The 23721-nt window shown below is 41.2% G+C and overlaps 1 protein-coding gene across 1 annotated transcript in view; it reads left to right on the top strand.

Moving 5' to 3' along the window:
* The first annotated feature begins 6900 nt into the window (after positions 1-6900).
* LOC124615525 (LHFPL tetraspan subfamily member 3 protein) overlaps positions 6901-23721 on the top strand; it is a 147812-nt gene continuing 130991 nt past the window's right edge. Inside the window, exon 1 of the mRNA XM_047143485.1 lies at positions 6901-7691. Coding sequence (XP_046999441.1) covers positions 7280-7691 — 412 coding nt within the window. The 5' untranslated portion in view covers positions 6901-7279. The remainder of the gene's footprint in view (positions 7692-23721) is intronic.

Below are 23721 nucleotides of genomic sequence, written 5' to 3'. Positions count from 1 at the left end.
ATGGGAACTTGCCCTTCAGTATATCCTCTCTTCTCATTATCCGCCAGGCCTCAACCTCCGCTAATTTCAAGTTGCCGCCGCTCATACCCCACCTGTCTTTCAAGGATTTTAATCTGTATAACAACGCTTCAATAAACAGTATGTATTGCAGATAGTTGTTTTGAAAGTATACAGTGTTATACGATCACACATAATTACATAAGTTATTTCAAGACCAAAAGAATTTTGAAATGTCACATTCCTAAGTGTATAACACTCCAATGTGTTCCCAAAAAAAGGAGAGAGGGGGGGGGGGGGCAAGCCCTTGAAACACACTGGATATAATAGCCATGAAGCTTTAATACTGAATTTCTTAATAGAACTGGAGAAATTATTCAGAAGATAACAACAGTTATTTGAAAAATAAATCTATTTCTGGATCTGAAGCATTGCCTCAACAGCACCCTTCAACAAGCTTCAACTGATTGTGTCTATATAATGTTCTTTGCTCAGCATCTGTTTAAATGATATAATATTTCAGCAGCATTAAAGATGCGCTTAATTGCCATCATCTGTCATTAGTTATAGCAGTGGACAGAAATTGAGTTGGTTGTATGTGTTGCCAGAAGTATTGCCCTAGAAATTGTTGCTGTGTATGTTTAGCTATTCTTTATTCTGTATAATATTTATTACGTTGGATTTTACAAAATGTATGGCTAATCAAAATGATGCTACGACACTCTTGGTGCTTGGGTGAGCTATTTACACAGCTGCCATCTCAAAGCTGCAAATGAGCAAAGGTACCAGACAAGATTTGAAAACATGAGAGCTTAAAAATGGAAGATAGGGTAATGTTTGAGGCAGAGGTTACTGCGAAAAGATTGTGCATGAGTTAATAAGAGCAGAAAGCTAAGTGCATTGTATGTGATGGAAGCGGGAGGGGGTGAGCAAAATTAGACAGGTCAGAAAATGAAAGATTTAGAAAATTAAACGGGAGTGAAGGAAGGAATATCACTCTGAAGAAGTGTTGATACCAAAGAAATTAATGTCAATTAAGGCCAGGTGGGTGGCAGGAACGTAACGCCAATTCCAATCTGCAGAGTTCTGAGAAACTGGTATCTGAGGGAAGAATCCAGACGGTACATGTGATGAAGCAGACACCAAGGTCATGACTGTCATGGTGTAGAGCATGCTCTGCAACAGCATATTATGTATTGCCATTATACAACCTCTGCCTACACCCATTTATTCTAACTGATAACTTGGTACTAGTCATGCTGATGTAACAAACTGAACAGTGCTTACATAACAGATGGTATATGATTCGTCGTTTCACAGGTGGCTCTCCATTTGATAGTACATGTTTTTCCAGATATAGGGCTGGTGTAGGTAATAGCAGGAGGGTGCGTAGGGCAAGTCTTACAGCTGAGACAGTCTCAGAGATAGTAGCCATAGGGTAGAGAGATGAGTGCAGAATGAGCTTGGGATCTGACAAAGATCTTGCTAAAATTTGGAGGGTGACAAAGAGCTATTCTAAGTGTGGTGGGCAGTATGTTAGACATTATGGACCTCATTTTGTGGGGGCGTTGTCATATTGGGTGATTAACACATTCGAGACCAGCGTAATGCTGTGTGACAAGAAGTGTAGCCCTATGGTGGTTTTTTTTTTTTAAGGAATCAGCAGTACCAGGATTGGATGAGATGACCTGGGAAATCTGGTGGGGTAATTACATCAAGTGAAGGCTAAAGTGGGAATGGTGGTATATTGCTGTAAAGAGTCTGCATCTGAACAAATACATTTGCTTCAAATGCCAAGGATGTATGGAAGGGAACGTTTCGCATGGAAAGGATGGCATTTGGCAAAATGTAAGTACTGTTTGTTAATAGGTTTAATGCGAACAGAAGTGTGTAGCTGACCTCCAGTGAGTATGAGATAATGTCAAGGAAAGTGGCATAGGTTCAGCATAGGACCATGTTAACTTTATTGGGGAGAACGTATTTAGAGATTCGAAGAATTTTAACAGGTCAGCATCGCCATGAGTCCATATGGTAAAGATGTCATCAGTGTATCTGAACCAAACCAGCAACTGAAGGCTTATAGATACTAGGAAATTGCCCTCCAAATGACCCATGAAAAAGATGGCATAGCAAGGAGCCATCTGGTTCCCTTGGCTGTGCCCCTTATCTTTTTTATATCTGCACTTTAAAGGTTAAGTAGTTGTGGGTAAGTATAAAGTTGATCAAGCTGAGCAGGAGCATGTCATAGGTTTGGAATTGGCTGGGCGCTGACTGAGGAGATGTTCAGTAGGAGATAGACCATGTATATGGGGGATGTTGGAATGGGAGGATATGGCATCAGTGGTGAAAAGCAAGGTGTGTGGTGGGAGTGGGATGGTACATATTTCAGACAATCAACGAAATGGTTGGTGTCTTTAATATAGGTTGCAGGTGTTCATGAACTATGGCAGTTATACATTCAGTGGGTGCTTTGAAGCCAGCAACTATGGGACGGCCAGCATGATTGCGTTTCTGTATCTTAGGAAGAAGGTAACAGATGGAGGTGTGTGTTTTGGGTGGGGTAGAAGTTCTATGGATTGAGGTGTTATTGTCTGTGAGGGTCATGAGGTTTTAAAGTGAGACCACCTTTGCTTACATACTCCCGTCAGTCAAGTACCCCAGTGGTAGATTCCTTGTCTGCTGGGAGGATAATTACAAAGTCATCAGTTTCTAGGGAATGAAGAGCCTGGAGTTCTCAGAGGACTGCTTAGGGTCATGTTGGAGGGACCTGAGGAAGGGTTGTGAAGTGTTGCTGAACATAAGGAACTTTAGGAAGTCTTTAAGGAATGATTCTGCGGTAATGGTAGTTGGAATCGTGGTCGGAGCTCTTCAAGGCATGGGTCAATGTTAGGTTTGCAGTTGGAAAGGTTTTGGAATTGGGCTGTAAAGTGATATTTCGAGTTGACATTACATGTGAGGGAAAGTATGTCCTTCACTGAAGCAAAATGATTAAATGCAAGTTTATTGTAGGAAGTGAAACCATCACGTGATTCAGGAGGGGAGAGTGTCTTAGATGAGGAACACTACTTTTGTGAATGGTTCTTGTGATCATGAGTTATCATTGGTCTGGCAGGCAGTAGTGAAGGCTGGGGTGATGTTAAGAGAAGCCTTCTACTTTTCAGATTTCTTTTCTGACTTAGTGGTTTTATCTTTGTAGTTTACATCCTGGAACTCAAATTTTGTCATCTGAGGAAGAAATGGGTGTGCAGTTGTTGATTGTGATGATTAATTTTACATTTATTCCCTGTAATTATACAATTTCAGGCCACAGTATAACATCTTAACAGCCCTTTCTGCATACACACATCATGTTTTAATAACACATAGTTAAAATCATCATTTTGTGTGTTCTACATTCATACTCTCCTAATCAATGTGAAGTACATGGCCAGAGGGTACTTTCCGGTGTACCACATTTAGGGTTTATTCATGTTCCACTCCACGTGTGGAGTGCATGCAGAATGACTGCTGAAGTGCTTCTGTAAGGGTTGTAGTTAATCGAATCTTATTTTTGTGGTCCTTACAGGAGTGATAGTAGGGAGCTGTAGTATATTCCTAATTAATTGTGGTTCTTGGACCTTTGTAAACAGGCTTTCTGCCACTTCATTTTTCTCAGTATTTTCATGACAGACCACCATGGACCATCATACATGTCAACATTCATACTGCCCTTAGTCCTATTTGGTATGGTTCCCACAACTATGGTAATATTCACATGAGTTTTGAAAGCAACCTTCTCTGTAGACTGCATTTTCCCAGTATCCTCCTAAGGAACTGAAGTCTGCCACCTGCTTTATAACTGAGTCTATTTTATCATTCTAGTTGAGACTCATTGATATTTTATTTATTATATTCTACTTTTCTGCATTTTATTTGCACAATTGTATATTTCTGAAAATTTAAAGCAAATTGCCAAGCTCTGTAACACTTGGGAATCCCTTCTAAATGTGACTAAATCGTTTTTCCGATTAAAAATAACTGCATCATCTGTAAAATGTCTGAGATTACCAATAATATGTCTATCAGGTCATTAACATGTAACATCCTGTGGCGCTCTTGAAGTCACTTGTACATTTGTCAATGATTGACCATCCAAGGGAACACGCTATATGCTACGTACTCCCTGGAAAGAAGTCCTTAGGCAAGTCAGAAATTTATTTGATACACCATATGATTGTACTTTTGTTGTGCAAGGTTGGTGTTCTACTCGGTGATTTTTTTTTTTTTTTTAAGTCAAGAAATATTATACTTACCTGATTGCCTTGTTCCATGATTTTCTGGATGTCACACTAGAAAATCACAAGTTATGTTTTACCAGTACTGGACTGATGTATGCAGAATCAACACTGATTGTCAAGGGGGAAGTCATTTTGTTGGAGATACCTCATTACATTAGAGCTCAGAGTCTACAACAGATGGATGTCACTGATACAGAACAGTAGTTTTGTGGAATCTGCATCTACTGTTCTTGTAGATTAGTGTGACTTGTGTTTTCTTGCAACTACTACTTGGTACCAGCCACTCACCGATTTTATCTACGCCAAGCAATCTACAATAATTATGGTTAAAAGGGAGTTAACTCAGCTGCAAATTATATCTAGAATGTGATACGGCTCCTTTGGGCTCTGAGATTTTGTTTTATTTTGGCGATTTTCGCTATTTCTCAGTGTCACTAACATCAATATCAATACCACTCATCTTTGCAGTGGGGCAAGAATTGACGTCTGCAGTTCTCCTGGATTCTCCTATGTAAAGGAACATTTGAATGCATACTAAAGCATCTCTGCTTTTGCATTGCTATCCCCAATTTCAATTCCTGTCTTGCACGTGAATATCTGGACACACAGTTTGATGTCACTGACATCCTGTACATATGACCAGAATTTTTTCAGGTTTGTACGAGGACTTTCAGTAAGATTCCAGTACAGTGTTTAGTTGATGGCTTCACGTATTGCCCTTTTGACAGCTGAATGTGCCTCATTTTACATCTATTGTACACTAGTTAGCAGTTTCGCCACAGAAAGTGTATACCATGAAGTTTTGTTCTCATCATAAACTGTTCGTGTTTTGTTTTACATCTACATATAGAACCTTAAAATGGAGAGCATTGGACTCGATTGATAGGAATTGGAACCTCAGTTTCGCTTCTGTCACACCGCTTGAAGTTTTTGCCTTGTTTCCCCTAAATCCTTTGGGTAAGTAATAAAACCACAAGACCACACATGATCAACCTTTCACGTCCAGTTGTTTGTTGGTAGTGATTACAATGTCAGAGAGATGATGTCTTAGAATAAGCATTTCATCTAATTATTCACAGTTGGTTCTAAAGCATGATATACGAATTAAGAGACTCGGCTTGTGTCATCGGAAATGCGGTGTAAAACAGGTTACGGTTGTATGAAAATAAAACTCAAGCATTGCTCTCAAATATATGCCGTAGTTCTGAATAAACACTGACCAAGTTAGTTGTGCAATAGGGCTTCATTGGGTAAACATGAGGTCCAGATTAATTACTATGTTTTGTAGCATTTCAGAAGGTACGGTATTTCATACACCCAACAGCTGTTTTTTCTCTTCTATATTTTATGTTTTGCATTGGCTCGCTTAATTGTTTGTAAATGGTGTTTACATGCTGAATCACAGATGATTAGAGCACAAATGAGTTGCTGTTTTAGCTTGCTTGGAATATCACGAAATACACATCGTTACAGTTAATTCCTTATAGAACTTAATTTCCAGCATGTGTCCATCGGTACTCCCAGATCACCTTTTTCAAAAATGGTTCAAATGGCTCAGAGCACTATGGGACTCAACTGCTGTGGTCATAAGTCCCCTAGAACTTAGAACTACTTAAACCTAACTAACCTAAGGACAGCACACAACACCCAGCCATCACGAGGCAGAGAAAATCCCCGACCCCGCCGGGAATCGAACCCGGGAACCCGGGCGTGGGAAGCGAGAACGCTACCGCACGACCACGAGATGCGGGCTCACCTTTTTCGCTTGACAGATTGCGCAATATGTGACAAAGCAGGTCTGCTGTGTCGCACATTGAATTATTTTCTTATTTCCTCATAAAAACTGGAATTCGTTATAAAATGTGGACAGTCAACTGTCTCAGCAGATATAATTGAGGCGTTCTCCGGGAAAGCGACTTAACTGAAATATGTTGAGGGCGAGATACAGTGTGTCAAACATTGTAAATAGTTTTTTATTCATTTTATACTCTCGTAAATACACTAAATTTCAGTCAGATATAAGCGAAATAATGTGGATCAGAATACATGAGGTGATAGTGTAATATGTTCACCAGAATTACTGAATGGTTTGGGTTTCATTCCACGCCTCAATTTTGCCGGTACATTTAAGATGAAGCAGCCTGTATAGAATTACCTGTTTGAGAGCTTGGAGGGGTATAATAGTTTACCTCCATATGTTTTCTCACATTCTACTCCATATGTTTTCTCACATTCTACTCATTACCGTAAAATTTGCGAGTACTTGAATTTGTAATTATTGTTGTCTCGATCTCGTAAGCTCATTTCGTTCACACCCATTTTTCTCTTTCCCAGGTGGTTGACAGCTTGGCTCTTGTGAGAGAAGAGTCGACATCCAAATCACTGACAAGCAGAATTCTATCTTCCAGCAGTGAGATAGTAGTAAAAGCACATTCCCTGAATTAAAAAGCTTACTTTTCTGTTTTGTATTTACTCATATTTTCTTTTAAGTCAATAAAAGTTGTGTGGGGCGATATATTATGTCATATTTTCGCGAAATGTACTGGTAAATTTTGTCATATTGGTACACTTTGCTGTACTGGACGGACGTCCGTACCGTGTCGCCATCTATGAGGCGCGACGCTAATCTACATCGGCATCTACGGTTACCTGTCAGACCAGACGAGAGCAGCGGCAGTTCAGTCGAGTAGGGAAGAGAAGGCAGTGTGTGGGAGTGGCAGCGAGGGTGTGCAGTTGATGGCGGTTTAAATTCGCGGTACGGTTCTAGGAGTCTGTAACATTTCCTAAGCATTGGACTATCCTTTGTTGTCACCCGTGTTGAGGAAAACGCTTAGACACACACCAATAATGACTTAGACCTGGTAGCATGCAAACGTAATTTTTGAGTAACACCCAAAATACAGTCCTCAGTACTGTTTGAAGTGTCTGCAAACTTCACTGTGCGTACTTCGTAACCGGTGGTCGAGACACGAGTATCACCGACCGCAAATTCTCGAAAGTTCGCAATGGGTTCCAAGGTTGAGTACGTGGAGTCGTCGCACATGTATGCGACCAACTATGTGCGTAACTCAAAGGCCATCGGCGTGCTGTGGGGTATCTTCAGCATCTGCTACGCGATTATCGTGGTGGTGTCGCTGGTGACCCCCGAATGGGTGGGCGACACGATGGAGGCAGAGACGACGGGCCGCTTCGGGCTGTTCGCACGCTGCATGTTCCCTCCCGGGGGCGGGCCGGAGCGGTGCGAGGGTGGCCTCGACGACCTGCGCGCCGCCCCCAGCGGAGCCTTTCGAGCCGCCGCCGTCCTCGTCGCCGCCGCAGCCCTTCTCGCCCTCATCGCGATCGCGGCGATGCTGCTGTTCTTCTTCGTACCCGCCACCACTGTTTTCCACGTCTGCGCTTGGATACAAGTCCTTTCTGGTAAGTATACCCCGGATGGACACATATATATACTTCAAAATTACTGGGACTTCGTGGGGGAGTGTAATTCATGTTCTGCGTGTACATCCATGCCTGGGAAGAACACGCCAGCTGGTAATCCCCACAGAACCACCAATGAATATTCAGGTTACAGACACACACACACACACAACATTGCAAATAATTATGTGACTGTTTACAACTTGTACAGATGACAGTGATGAGTTGAGGGGTACGAAAGAAAAGCAGTGGTTGAGAATAGAGTGACACAGGACTGTTGCCTATCCCCTTAAGTTATTCAATCTATGCATTGAACAAATAGTATAGAAAACCAAAGAAAAATTTGGAGTATAGGAATAAAAGTCCAGTAAGAAGACATAAAAAGTTTTGAGTTTGCAGATGATGGTGTAATTCTGTCAGAGACAACAGAGAAGGTGGAAGAACAATTGAACGGAATGGACGCTGTCTTGAAAGGAGGATATAAAATGAACATAAACAAAAGCAAAACAAAGATAATGGAATGTAGTTTAAGTAAATCAAGTGATGCTGAGGGAATTAGATTAGGAAATGAGACACTTAAAGTAGTAGATGAGTTTTGCTATTTGGGCAGCATAATGACTAATGATGGCCAAAGTAGGAGGATATAAAATGTAGACTGGCAATAGCAAGAAATGGATTTCTGAAGAAGAGAAATTTGTCAGCATCGAATATAGATTCTGAAAGTATTTGCATGGACTGTAACCATGTAGGGAAGTGAAACATCGGCAATAAATTGGCCAAACAAGAAGGGAATAGATGCCTTTGAAATGTGGTTCTACAGAAGAATGCTGGAGATTGGATGGTTAGAGGACGTAACTAATGAGGAGGTACTGAATAGAACTGGGAAGAAAAGAAATTTTCGGCATAATATGACTGGGAGAAGGGATAGGTTGATAAAACACATTCTGAGACATCGGGGGATCACCAGTTTAGTACTGGGAAGGGGGGGGGGGGGGGAGGTGGAGTGTAGTGTTGGGGATAAAAATCATAGAGGGAGACCAAGAGATGAGTATAGTAAGAGGTTCAAAAGTATGTAGCTTGTAGTAGTTATTCAGAGATGAAGAAGCTTGCACAGGATAGGGTAGCATCGAAAGCTGCAGCAAACTGAAAACCGCAACAAAAACGACATGTGACTGTTCACTGATGGTTCACACCCTAATTCTGCAAGTCCATAGTAGGTGTCTGCAAGAGAAGGCACTTGCTCCCCCACCTGTCCCCTGAGAAAGTTTCTGCAGATGCCCATGAGATTAACAATATATATGTTACAATCACATGATTTTCTTGACCTTAATTATGAATTAATCTGCTTGTTAAGGTTTCAGCTCTAATATAATATTTTTATTTCTTTTTTCTGATCTGTTTGCTTCCTGATACACTTACATAACACTGAAGAGTTTGGTGTACTTGTTTTACTTGTTCACAAAGCACTACTATGTTTTTGGTATAGCTACAATGGAATGATGCCAGGAAATATTTGTTCACAATACTGCAATTACGGTACATTTGATACTGCTGCCATCTTCAGTGGTTTTCCACAATGTGAATCACATACTGGATAATATGTAATGAAGGCAGAGACATAATCTGTAGTTTTCTGAAGCTAGGTCTACAGTGGACTGTGGGTTGAGGTGGGGCATGTTGCATATTTTCCTCATTGCCTTTATATACATTGGTTGCCTTCTCTCTTTGGCCTCATAGAATGGTGCCATATGATATATGATTATGTGCTAAGTCTGGTATATGACTTTCAGCAATGGAATGTTAACACAGAGATGTAGTTTCCTCATGATAAAAATGCTTTACTAGTTTTACATACTACTTTTTCTATATAATTGTCCCAAGACAGTTTTTAAGAAGTTGTTATTCTGAAGAAATTAACAGAACTTAGTTCCTGTTCCAATTGCTTGTTGCGATTCCATGTAGTATGTAGGTCCTGTGCTTTATTTTGATTGATACAGAGAGAGTTTGCATTACACCAAGCTTCAACTTTATGAATGGTCCAGTATATTTCACATATCAATGTCTCTATTGTTTCCAATGGTATGCGTACAGCTAGATCATCACGAAGTAAATAACCGAAAGTAGATGGTCAGGTTATGTTGTATGACAAGTCATTAATACCAATAATGAATAAGAATTAACCCTATACTTTACTTTGACTAAATGCCCACATGCCCCTGGGAGGTACTCAGACTTTGTGCCACTTCTTGCTGAATTCTACTACATAAATAAGACTTTATTAACCCAACAGCATTTTCTGTGAAACTGCACAACTGCAGTTTTATTTGATAATATCTCACAGGACACAGTATCAAAAGCTTTTGACAAAACAAAAGCCTACTTTGAAGCCATATCCATTTTCTTGTTGACTGCTACATGTGTCAGAAATTACGTTATAGCTTCACTTACTTTTGGTAGCATTCAGACCATTGACACAGATCTGTAATTGTCACTGCTAAACCTGGATCAGAACAACAAAGTGACAGACAGCTAGTTGTTTACAAGACTGCTATCATAGCAACAACTAATCAGAGTATGAGTTTGATCACATCTCCTATGCTTTGTACAGTTGTCATATCAGTCAGCAATCTCAGCTGCATGTTACCAGTCAGCTGCACTCGTTAGTTGTAGTCTGTAACATAATTGTGATTTGTTCTTGTACGCTTTGTTTCTGCGTGCCATGTGTTGCTTTTGTGGATGTGTGAATCTAACAGTGAAATTACTTAGGAAAGTGATAAGACTTTTGATATCCTACAAAGCAAACTGAATACTGCACTGTAATGGGAAACATACAAATCACTAAATATATAACCACACAGAAGCTGCTGCCAGATCCACAACACACTTGAGTGTAATGCTGACCAACAAGATCTCTTTCATGTCAAGTGCCACTAGCTGTTATTCTGATCCAGGTATAAAAAGGCTACATCTATCATACTGAAGTAATTTCTACATATTTCAAAGCCATTAGGAACAGGGCCTCAAATAAACATAAATTCACTAAATGTAAATCCATAAATATCACTTCCGAAGCTATTTATTATTTTTTTGTCATTACTGGAGCTTCATTAGCTTTTTCCACACATTATAATCACCTTGAACCTCATTCTAAAGCTGAATGCAGTTACTTGCTTTGCAATATTTCCCAAACAGTGTTTGTGATCAGTGGCTATGTTATGTTTGGCTGCAGACACTTTATTACTATTTTCTGTACTTTATCAGTGAAAGCATTTAAATGTGTTGCATTCAGATGCTGCAAGTGGTCTGTTTACCCTCTTATGTTATGTTCACCATTAATTAGCTTCTACATTTTTCGTGTCTGGTTGTCAGATATAAATATTATTGCATGGTTTTTTTTCCTTCGTTTGTCATCTGGTTTAAGTACGAAAATTTTCTTTACTACTGTATATATATTCTACACTAATCACAGTATTGATCTCTCACACTCTCAATCTTAAGCACATCTTCATCATAAACCGTATTAAGTCTACTTACCTTTTTCTCACTTAATATTTTATGGGGAAACAACACATTAACAATTCCTGAGAGAGTGATCATCAGCTTTATCGATAGTTTATTCTCAGTATATTTCTCACCTAATACCGTACTGTTTCATAAAACTATGTATGAGGGTAATTCAAAAAGTAAAGTGACTTTTGCAATTTTTCGCCATGCGGTTTGGTAATACTGCTAGTATCCAGGGGTGACATATTATCGTCTGAACAACTCTATACAACGTGTCAATCATCCCTCGTTAGTCGTTGTTTGGCAGCAGACAGTGAAACATGGCAGCTCCACCTCGTTAGTCGTTGTTTTGCAGCAGACAGTGAAACATGGCAGCTCCAGTGTAGATCTGCACCAGGAAGGAAATGAGCGCAGTGATTCGCATTTTGTTTGTGAAAAGTGTTAAATCTGTGGAGATTATTCGTCGAATAAATGCGCAGTATGATGAGTTGTTCATCGCGAAGAAAGATCTATATAGGAATGAACAGAGCGCTTCACCACTGGTAAGAACTTCTCTATGTGACGAGGGAAGATCTGACAGGCCTTCCACGTCAACAGCTGAGGACAATTTGGAAGTCGTAGAGGGTATAGTGAAGAAAAACAGACGAATCACAGTGGACGAAATCGCCAATACTTTACGTGTCAGTCATGGTTCAGCGTATTCCGACTTACACGACAGGCTAAATTTTCGGGAAGTGTGTGCAAGGTGAGTACCGAAAGAATTGTTAGCACGGCGTAAGGCGCAAAGGATGGACATCTTTCATAAACATTTGATCCGTCATCATCGCGGAGATGGATTTAAGCGAATCGTTATTGTAGACGAAACGTGGGTTGCAGCATCACGAACCAGAATATAAAGCTGCGACCATGATTTGGAAAGATCCATCATCACCAGAAGTTAATAAATTTTGAACGTCAATCATCAGCTGGTAAGATTACGCTAACACTGTTCAGGAACATGGAAGGTGTGCTAGTCGTTCATTTCACACCAAGAGGCGAAACTGTGAACAGTGAGTACTACTGCGATGTGTTGCTAACGAAATTAAAACCTGTAAACAGATCCAAACGTGATGGAAAACAGCGAAAAGGTATCTTCCTGCAGCAAGATAACGCTCGGCCACATTCTGCCAAACGGACAGCCGCAACAATAAAGGAGTTGGGATTCGAATTACTCGAACGCCCTCCATACAGCCCACATCTGGCTCCAAGCGATTTAAAGTGCCTTGGAGTGCAGGCAGGTAGTGTATAAAAATAATGTATATTTCAGTTTTCCATCATTAGAATAAATATTCCTTTTCTCAAAAGTCCCTTTACTTTTTTGCGTCCCTCATATATAGGCTTCATGAGGTTATTCATCACTTCCGTGATACTCTCCAAGGGCTCAAACCTATGACCATCCGTGCTGACATCCTTTAAATACGGTCACTTTCCCCTGTTGGTCTTGTTTGCTAAGAGTCCCAGACAGTTGTGCAACATTATAAGTTGGAATGCACAAATGCTTTGCAGGCAATCTCTTCTATAGACTGCCAGCATGTTACCAGTAGCCGGCCGTGATGTCAAGCGGTTCTAGGCGCTTCAGTCTGGAACCACGCGGCTGCTACGGTCGCAGGTTCGAATGCTGCCTCGGGCATGGTTGTGTGTGATGCCCTTAGGTTAGTTAGGTTTAAGTAGTTCTAAGTCTAGGAGACTGATGACCTCAGATGTTAAGTCCCATAGTGCTTAGAACCGTTTGTTACCAGTATCCAAACAATGAACCGATCTGCCATCTCATTTTCCTACAAGTAAGCCTCTGTGATAATTCCATTCCATATATGCACAAATTATTACACTCAGATATGTGTATGAGTTGCTGCCAGTCGTGGACCCATTCATATTGAAGTTACATGATGATACATTTTTTCGTTATGTGAAATGAACAATTTGACATTTGCAAACATATAAAGAAGTCCCCCAATAATTTCATTTTATTATGCTGATAATTACATGTGGCTCAATAGCCCGGCGCATCGCATCTTTCAATTGAGGACCCCTTAGGCGAGTTGGTTGTCGCTAATCTAGAGGGGGGGGGGGGGGGGGGGGTGCTCCACTTTAATGTGGAATCCGAACCACATCGTTCCTGACGGCGTTGTTGAGTGGTGAAGGCTGGATTGAAGGCAGACTGAAAATTTCGACTCCGACAGGCATTCTAACCTGCGATCTCTCCGTTTCCAGGTGATTACAATTAGACCATCCTGCTAGTCTGAGCTTCGTTACTACTGATGTACAACAAGAACAGTAAGCGTCCCAACACACTTCCCTGGGGGCAACCCTGAGTTTACTTCTGTATCCTTTCATGAATCCTCATCCAGAATACGATGCTGCTTCCTCCCTATTAAAAAAAAAAAAAAAAAATCCTCAACTCAGTCACAAATTTCGCTCAATACTTTACCAGCTAAACCTATCAGAAAAAAAAGAATATATATATATATATGTGTGTTCCTATTAATTTAAGAGACTGACTGGAAAGTATGGTACCAGCTGCCTGATTCTAACTTCCTCAGCGCCTTTAAAAAATTCCCCAGAAATTTTGGTATGCGAACATATTCGCGTTCCTTTTTTTATTTTTTTACATGCAACTCATCTCAAACTACCTCAACCTCCCCTAACTGTAACTCACTCAAACCCACTAGTCGATCGCTGTAAGTCGCTCATACCCATCCACTCCAAATTGCCTATTCTCTCTACTCATACAGCCCAACTCACTGTCATTATCTCTTTGTGTGTCTTTCATTGCCTCCTTTATAACAGCCCCAGTCCCCTTCGTTTTATTCTGCTACTACAGTCTCGTCTCAATGTCAGTGCCTCAGTCTTGCTCTCTAACACTGCTGATATCTCATTCCTTCCTCCCTTCCTTCCCTGTATCTCCCCGCTGTCACTGTTTCTCTCTTCCTCGTTGTCATTGTCATGTATTCTCTCTCTCTCTCTCTCTCTCTCTCTCTCTCTCTGTCACTGGCTATCGTCCGCTTCCGATCCTCTCCAGCTCTGTCTCCTTCACTCTTTTCTTAGCACTGTTCTGTCACTGTCAACTATGCTCCGTTGTCACTGTGTCCATCCGTTTCTCACACACTGCCATTGTCTCCTTCGCTCTTTCTATAACACAACCACTGCCTACTGTCTTCCAGTGTATTATTTTTCCGTTTCTTCTCCACTGCCACTGTCTTCTTCTCTCTCAGCATAAAAAGCGCGAAGATGTTTACAGGCCAAAATTTTGCGGAAAATTTCTAAGGTGCTGAGGACGGAATAATGAGGCAGCTGCTATCCCACTTTTCGGCCAGGCTTTTAAATAAACAGGAGCATATTCGCATTTTTATGCCCCAATAGGAACAGTTTTCCGCTGGTTCTCTTCGTCTCCCTGCTGCAGCAGGGCATATAACTTACAGGGTTATTACAAATAATTGAAGCGATTTCACAGCTCTACAATAACTTTATTATTTGAGATATTTTCACAATGCTTTGCACACACATACAAAAACTCAAAAAGTTTTTTTAGGCATTCACAAATGTTCGATATGTGCCCCTTTAGCGATTCGGCAGACATCAAGCCGACAATCAAGTTCCTCCCACACTCGGCGCAGCATGTCCCCATCAATGAGTTCGAAAGCATCGTTGATGCGAGCTCGCAGTTCTGGCACGTTTCTTGGTGGAGGAGGTTTAAACACTGAGTCTTTCACATAACCCCACAGAAAGAAATCGCATGGGGTTAAGTCGGGAGAGCGTGGAGGCCATGACATGAATTGCTGATCATGATCTCCACCACGACCGATCCATCGGTTTTCCAATCTCCTGTTTAAGAAATGCTGAACATCATGATGGAAGTGCGGTGGAGCACCATCCTGTTGAAAGATGAAGTCGGCGCTGTCGGTCTCCAGTTCTGGCATGAGCCAATATTCCGCGGGCTACGCGTGAAACTTGCCCGCACGCGTTCAACCGTTTCTTCGCTCACTGCAGGCCGACCCGTTGATTTCCCCTTACAGAGGCATCTAGAAGCTTTAAACTGCGCATACCGTCGCCGAATGGAGTTAGCAGTTGGTGGATCTTTGTTGAACTTCGTCCTGAAGTGTCGTTGCACTGTTATGACTGACTGATGTGAGTGCATTTCAAGCACGACATACGCTTTCTCGGCTCCTGTCGCCATTTTGTCTCACTGCGCTCTCGAGCGCTCTGACAGCAGAAACCTGAAGTGCGGCTTCAGCCGAACAAAACTTTATGAGTTTTTCTACGTATCTGTAGTGTGTCGTGACCATATGTCAATGAATGGAACTACAGTGAATTTATGAAATCGCTTCAATCATTTGTAATAGCCCTGTATTTGAAAGAGATGTATTAGTCAGTAAAATTTAGATGGTTTACTTGCGCGAAACTGAAATAAAGCAAAACTGAATTTACACGTCAGAACAGATTTTACGTGCAAAAATTTCTGCATGTGCTGCAATTTAACAACATAGGGTGCTACGTCACATTATAAACTATGTTTTCGCCTCACATCGGATTTCGCATGTAGAAGTAGGGTAACTTTAAACTTCTGTATCTTGAAAACGGGTGAAGATATCAAGAAAATCTTGATATTTGTTCGAGACGGGAATCTTATATCGTAAAAAGTTCAGCCATTTGCTGTGCATAGCCGCCGTACAATCGTCGATTGGGTTTTGATCCGCTGGCCAAAAATGTAGTAAAGAAACCCTTTTGTGTGGAATTTTCCGAGGAGACGCCCATAAAGTAATGGTGCCTCCATAAGTCCCATCACCATAGACCACATCAAATGCAAAAAGAACCATCCTAAATGCTCCTTTGTCTAAGTACGAGGAAGTGTGTAGTTTTATACTTTGTCCCTGTACTGTAACATAGTGACACTAAGACGATCATTCTGTTGAGTGTACAAATGGTCTGTAACCCAAGGTCTACCCAAAACACTTGACCCTACCATTTTTAAGCGCTGCGTTTTAGAACATTAGTTACGCATGCTGTCGCATGCCTACCGATATGGTCTCACTTTTTATTTCATTATGCTTAACAGTTCCTCCCTTTTCCATTCGTGGATAGAGCTCAGGAAGAATGATCAGCTACACGCTCTTGTGGAAACTGTCATTAGTCTACATTGATCTTCTGGGTCCCTAAAGTAGTGTTATGCATGGGATTGAAGTATACAGTTCCAGCGTAGCCTTGTAATTTTCAAAGTAGGATTTTCGAGTATCTATCAGTCGACATTTTCCACAGGCCTACTAAGTTAACCAAGCTGACTGTATGGGGTACGTTTATTTGTATTAGTTCGATGTTCCCTGTAGACGGAACCAAGTTTGTTCAATTTACTGGTACCTGTTCTAGACCTGTCGCTTTAAAACTAACACAGGCCGTACATTTTACGATTCTGACTTCATGTGGTGCCGGCAATCACATATTTTCATTCTTCGGATACGCAGAAAAACAAAGTTGTTTTACTTCCTTCGAAGAGAGAGGGGTGGAGGAAACTATGCACAATTTCTTTCAAAATAAAAATCAGAACTGTTGGAAAACTATTTTCGTAAAAAAAAAAAAAAATAATACGTAGATACGTTACTACCTATAGTGTACTTGACTGTATAGTTTATATGAGATTTATACGCACTATTTTGCTCTTGGACAAATAAGATTCAAACACATACGATTACCTTCTATATTGCCATTGGCTGGTAAGACGAGGAGAAACATCCTCCATTGAGGTACAGTGCCGTTGAACCATTTGAACCCAGAGCAGTCTGGCTTGTTCAGTTGCAAGGGCAACAGCGAGAAACAGAAAAATGGTTTTGAGATTTCGTGACATATAGTTCTCGATACATTAGCAAACATGGTTTTCATCCTAGTTGCTATTTTATCTCATTACTTTATTTGAAGCATTATCTCAACTACATTATGCAGCCTATGCACTGTTTTTGTTCATTTAATACGTTCCCGCTACGCAGTGTGCGGGCAGTGGTCATAACCTTTTGGCGCACCAGAGAATGTCATGCAAGTGTTGACAAGCTGCAGTTTCCCAGAAAACTATCAGTCCATTGACAACTGTCATATGATCAGCGTATTTAAGAGCTTCTGAGTGTGAGACATTTCATATAAATTTTTATTGTCACGCCTTGAATTACTATATATAATCTCCTTTGCTGACCGACTCTACTATGAATAATTAATTTTGTATTAAGAGATTACTAAGTACTAAATTTTGCGACAGTTAAAACAGTTTAAATGTTTTGTAGTAAACAGCGTTCGAAAAAAAGTCGATTTATTTAGTGTTTTTTTTAGAAACGCTTCGTATAGTTTTAGGAAGCTGATGTCCGAGGCCAGACGTTCTCCGAGGCCAGACCTTCAAATCCTGTAAGTATGAAGAAAATCAAAGAGCACCAGTCCGTAAGGTCCCTTTGTTCGACCAATGCCTAATCCCTAGAAACCGATGTTACCAAGGATACATAATGAGTGTGTCTCATAAATGTCGCAGAGTGCCTATTTTCTTTGTTTCGAAAGATATGTTCAATTTCCTTTTCATTATGTGTAGCTGGAGTTGGCGCTGTGTGATAGTGCGATGAAAAAATGAATGGTATAGAAGCGTACTGGAAGAGAATTTAGGTTGTTGCGTGATGTAAGACTGTTCCAGTTTCAAAAAATAAGAAGGCAATTCACAGTGGCCCGATTTTAGAATATATTAATGATGATGACAGCGGACGGTATGCGGAAACATTGGGAGACTGAGGCAATGCGGGAAGAAACGGAGGGCAACATCAGACCCGTCCAAGAACCTGAACTGTAGCTAAAAGAACAAATAAGTTCAGAGTTGACCTTGTGACCTACTGCGCGTGTGCCGTGACTCACGAATAGAATGCTGATCTGTTTTTTCGCAGTACTGGTTTGGCTCTTTCACAGTCATTTTCTACCGACCGTCCGTTGCAATGCGAACGAAAAAAACACGAGTTATGAACAAATCTGAAGAATGTTGTTTATGGAGAGCTTACATAGACGCTGAAAAGCATGCGTGAAATGTAAACAGATATCACTGGCGAGAATCTCTTACAAAACAGATAAAGTAGGACTTTTTTTGTCTAAAAGCTTCAGTGAATGGCCATATTTTTAAATGGCAATGTGTATCATTAATATCTGCGCGCACTTGGGGAGAGGTGCCGAAAGGCTCCACATGGTGTGAAATACATTAAGCCGTCCAGTCGAATTTAACTATTGTGAATGAAAGCGACGGATAGTCCTCATGTATCTTTTCTTTCACAATTAGCGAAAACCAGCGACGGTAGTGTATGCACAACGCTGATTCAAATAATGTAAGAGAAGCTGTGAACAGATGTTGTGTAGCTGGAACGAAACATTTTCGGAACGGAACGAAGATGTTGAGAGATACAGCAGTTCGGTTCGATTGTAAAGAAACATATCGACAGAGAACATCGAGTAAGCGCTACAGATGCTGAAAGAAAATGGACGACTTTCTCTGACTTTGATATTAGAGAAACAGGTAATTAAAATGGACTGTTTCCTGCACTATTATTTGGGTCCTTGGACACGGATGGAAATTACGTAAGAATTGACTGACGTAATATGTGATAGGGGTCTATCTGTTGTGAAAAGTATCTTCACAATAGACATAGGTGTTACCTAGTGCTCACAAGCTACGATACGGTGAGTGGTGGCAGGTGTGCTTCTTGTACAACGATGATTTTTTTGTTGCATTCGGGTATGGTGCGCGCGTGGAACGTCAGGCGGTAAGGTGAGCTCGTATTTCTCTTTATTTTTCCCTTAATTGTAATATCGCAAGAAAAATTATGTGGGACGAAGTAAAATTTTCTCTTGTCGTCCTCGGGACGTACGTTCTCGGAGTTCTAAGCTCAAATCTATCCCCCTCCCTCCCCTTTGTCTGGCTCTCTCTGAGGAAATGAACTCGTGGCGAAATTCCCCTCGAGGGTTCCAAACTGGCGAGCAATGATTAAGAATCGGCCTCTTTCGTGGATGAATTAACGACTTAAATTTCCGTTTGATTCTTACAGTTAATTTAAACCTCACATCTCCTTTTCCTCCTTGTTTCCTATGATCGTTAATAATTAGGTCGTACCGGACGAATACTCTTAGATAGTCTATGATTATTCGTATAACCAGCTATTTATCGCCTTTAGTGTAATCGAACACTGTCCACGTACTTGATAACCATTTACGTTACATTGTTAACACGTTTTCATTAGCTCACTTTCTTGTCTGTCTGTTCAGTACAAATTTTGCACTTGATTTTAAACTAACTTCCCAATGAGCTTGTGACTTTCAACATAGCTCGCAACTGTACAACAAAGCTGTATTAACTCACTTTCTTGTGTGTGGCGGAAGGGTACCTTGTGTGCAAATGCCATTTCCCCCCTTTCCTGCTCCAGTCTCGAATGGTTCGCTGGAAGAACAATTGCTGGTACGCCTCTTTGTGTGCCCGTGTATCTCATTTTTCCTCTGCGGTCTTTTCGCGCATTATGCGCAGGAGGAGCAATATATTGGCTGACTCTAGCGGAGAGAAATTGTAATAAAACTGAAGTTTACCACTCATCTCTTTCTTGCAGTCATCAAATTTTTGAAATCGATTGAAAAATTTCACACACAACTAAAATTCAGGATATAATTATTAAAATAAAAATCAGTTTTCAATCAATCGCATTAAAACGTAATAATAATTTCTCCTTATCCTATACTGATTGTTTACTCCATACGGTACAGATAATCCTGAAAAGTTTTGATTGTGAATTCTTAATTGCTATGAAAATAATATTAAAACGAAAAACTTGGGGCGAATGCAATAGACAGTTGGAAGGATGTGAACTACGCCTGCATCAGTTATGTATTGCATGCGCCCCACGTTTTTCCTTTTAAATCTTACGTTATTTTCGTAGCTATTAAAAATTCACAGTCACAGATGTTGCCGACTGGCTGTATGGAGCCAGGAAAAATTATTTTATACATTTTAGTGCGATTAAAAGCTAAGTACCTTAAAAATTTATTTTTATTTAAATAATTGTTTCTTCTTCAGGGTGAATTGTCAGCGCCTGCATCAAGCACAGATTCTCGGCAGGCCCTGCTACGATTTGCTTCAATCTTCGGGTATTGCGACATTTCGACATGTAAGAACAGAACAGGCGAGCTCCTTATACAGTGCTTTCGACATTGTCCACCAGATCACTTACATACTTCAAAGAGTAACGGCAAAGTAACGTTGTTGGCTTAATCTCGAAGTATTTCGCCCCGTAATATACTTTTTTTTCACTTGATGACCATGCGGAACTGGAAGGCAAGGAACTCGCTACAAACCTAGGCTCCTCCACAATTCACCTACTTCCTCCCCGAGCAATGAAGTGTTACACGCAAGATCAAGAATGTGATCACATTTTTCGACTGCAGCGGCAATATCCAATGGGAATTAGGGTCTGCTCGTCAGACTGTGAGGAGCGCAGAGTTATTGGGCGCAGGTTTGAACGGTTGCTGCTGCGCTTCAGGCGTGATCGGCCAGAATATAACTGGAATGTAAAAGTGGAATATGTTGCATTGGTAACGCCAACCATCACGCAGCTATTTAGTGCGAAACGTACACTGATCAACCAGAACATTACGACCACCTACGTAATAGCCAAATACGTCCGCCTTTGGCGCGGATAACAGCGGCGACGCGTCATGGCAAGGAAGCAATGAGGCCTTGGTAAGTCGCCGGAGGGAGCTGGCACGGGGAGGAGCGGGCGGGGGCGAAGAGCTCTGACGCCACGTTCGATCACATTCCAGATGTGTTCGTTCGAATCTGGCGAGTTGGGGGGCCAGTACATCAATTGTAACTCGCCATTGTGTTCCTCGAACCACAGCGTCACACTCGTAGCCTTGTGACATAGCTCATTATCTTGTTGAAAAATGCCACTGACATCGGGAAGCAATCTCGTCATGAAGGGGTGTACGTGGTCTGCAACCAGTGTACGATACTCCTTGGTCGTCATGGTGCTTTGCACGAGTCCCACTGGACCCATGGATGCCCACGTGAATGTTCCCAAAGAATAATAGAGCTGTCACCAACTTATCTCCGTTCCGCCGTACAGGTGTCAAGAAGCTTTTCTCCTGGAAGACGACGGATTTGCGCACTCCTATCGGCATGATGAAGAAGGTATCCGCATCCATCCGACTGCGCAACGCGCCACTGCGCCAACGTCCAGAGCCGATTGTCACGTGACGATTTCAGTCGTAGTTGCCGATGTGGTGTTAACATTGACACATGCGTGGGTCGTCGGCTGCGGAAGCTCATCATTAGATGTTTTCGGTGCACTGTGTGTTCAGACACACTTGTACTCCGTCCAGCATTAGTCTGAAGTTAGTTCTACAGTTCGCAGCCTGTCCCGTTTTACCAATCTGCCCAGCCTTCGACGTCCGACCCTCGATGTATGGACATGGTTTCACCGTGTGTTGAAGACACTCACCACAACACTCTTTGAACGCCCGACAAGTCGTCCAGTTTCCGAAATGCTCATGCCGAGCCACAGGGCCATCACACCGTGGTCATAATGTTCTGGCTGGTCAGTGTATTGCGTAAAAATCACGTAACTGATTTGTAATATCCACGTTACTCTACGTAACTGCCATCTGCACATTTCGTTTCGTTCACTTTCCTCAAAGGAATTCTGATAGGAACACATACAGCAGATATACCGGACATCATTGGTGTTCTTGATACTGGTATTCTTGCGTCGATCTGTACAAATTCCATCGCCCACGGCATCTAGCGTTTTTACAAACAAGGATAGGTGTGTTGCAGACAGCGGAAATGAATTCGTTCTCGAATAAGGGAATTTTATGTGTATCTTGTGATTTATTGTTTATATTATGATATTGCTGTCTGATTACCCAGCGTTGGCCTGTTATTTATTTATTGTAATCTTATGTGTGATAGCAGCGAAAGAATTGAAATATATGTACAGTAGCTTTTCGATTACTTTTGCTCCTCATCCCCTTCAGCTCGCTCCCACATGCCGAAGGGGGCTAGGGGGTCTTGCGTAAACAGTTATGTTTTTCCGCTACAGTATTTCACATACGAAGTTTAGTCGAAATTAGTCTAGGTATTCCTGAGTTACATGTCATTCCAAGTCTCACACATAGAGGTGCTAGGAGTGCGTGACAACCACCCCTACCACAGCATTTTTTTCCCTGCCATGTGTATAATAAGTTTTGCTCAAACTTTTCCAGGCGTTCTAGGATTACCCTTACATGCCCCCACTTTACCACCCCCACTCACATAAACAGGGGTGCTTGGGTTGCCCTATCCTCACGGTAATTGCCTCCTCGTACTAACAAGGGAAGTACACCACCTCGAATAGCTGAAACCGAATAAAAATGATGTTACGGTTCAGAGACATGTCCGTTCCATCACCTATCAAGGTCGTCTTGTCTGTAAAACTCTGCATCTGGGTAGAATCGATGGTTAGAGGGTAATGAATCCAAGGCAAAGGAAACACAAATCTCCGAAGAAACAATACTGCGTAACACGGCAGTTATGACTAGGACTGTTGATATTTTTAAAAAAATATCAGAAATCTGATATATCGATATTTTAAAAAGATATCTTTATTGGCTCTCGATGTATATAAAAATAGTATCTTTATATCAGCGGAATATCCACGTACCTCCCTATAAAAATATCGGCTGCACATTGTAAATATACTGCCGGTTTTGGAGCTGTGTATTTAATTATTGATCTATGATTAGATATTCTGTAAATCAACAAGTTAGCAGCCTATCTATGCCCTTTAGAGCAAGAACTGAAAGGAAAACGATGCACGCTCAAGGTTGGCGATAACCAGTTTGCCAACAATGGTAACTGCATGTAAGTGGCACAATAAAAGATGCCTGATGGGTCCATCGTATTTGTCCGCAACACCTCGTGTTGACTTATTAGTTTTTTCATTTCTGCAAACGCCAGCAACCTAGCAGTTGTAGTGTCAAAATTGCGTTTTGAAGCTAAACGTTACAGTTTCTATAGGTAGCGCGGAGCGCCGATTACGTCAGCATTTCTCCTCACAGACTCCGCCCACGGCAACGACCAATCTTGTCATTTAGGTTTTTGTTCATCATATTCACCAACTGTTTTTGAAGAATGTCGATGAGTCAAGAAATAGCACACTAGTTGCGTTAAAATTTGCTTTTTAACGCAATTGTTGTGAATTTCATTCACGCCGCCACCGCCACCCCCAATGCAGTCAGAGTTTTCTTTTGTGCCACATATAAATGTTTCACACAGTTAAACAGAAAAACTGGACGTGATAATACTTCTTCACATAGTGAAAGTAAAATTATGTCCCACTAAAGTTTCAAAAGAATAACTTCAAATACACTCCTGGAAATTGAAATAAGAACACCGTGAATTCATTGTCCCAGGAAGGGGAAACTTTATTGACACATTCCTGGGGTCAGATACATCACATGA

Source organism: Schistocerca americana, chromosome 5, assembly GCF_021461395.2.
Source record: "Schistocerca americana isolate TAMUIC-IGC-003095 chromosome 5, iqSchAmer2.1, whole genome shotgun sequence".
Classification (NCBI taxonomy): Eukaryota; Metazoa; Arthropoda; class Insecta; order Orthoptera; family Acrididae; genus Schistocerca; species Schistocerca americana.
Note: the sequence above shows the minus strand (reverse complement) of the source record. Positions and strands in the feature narration are given on the sequence as shown.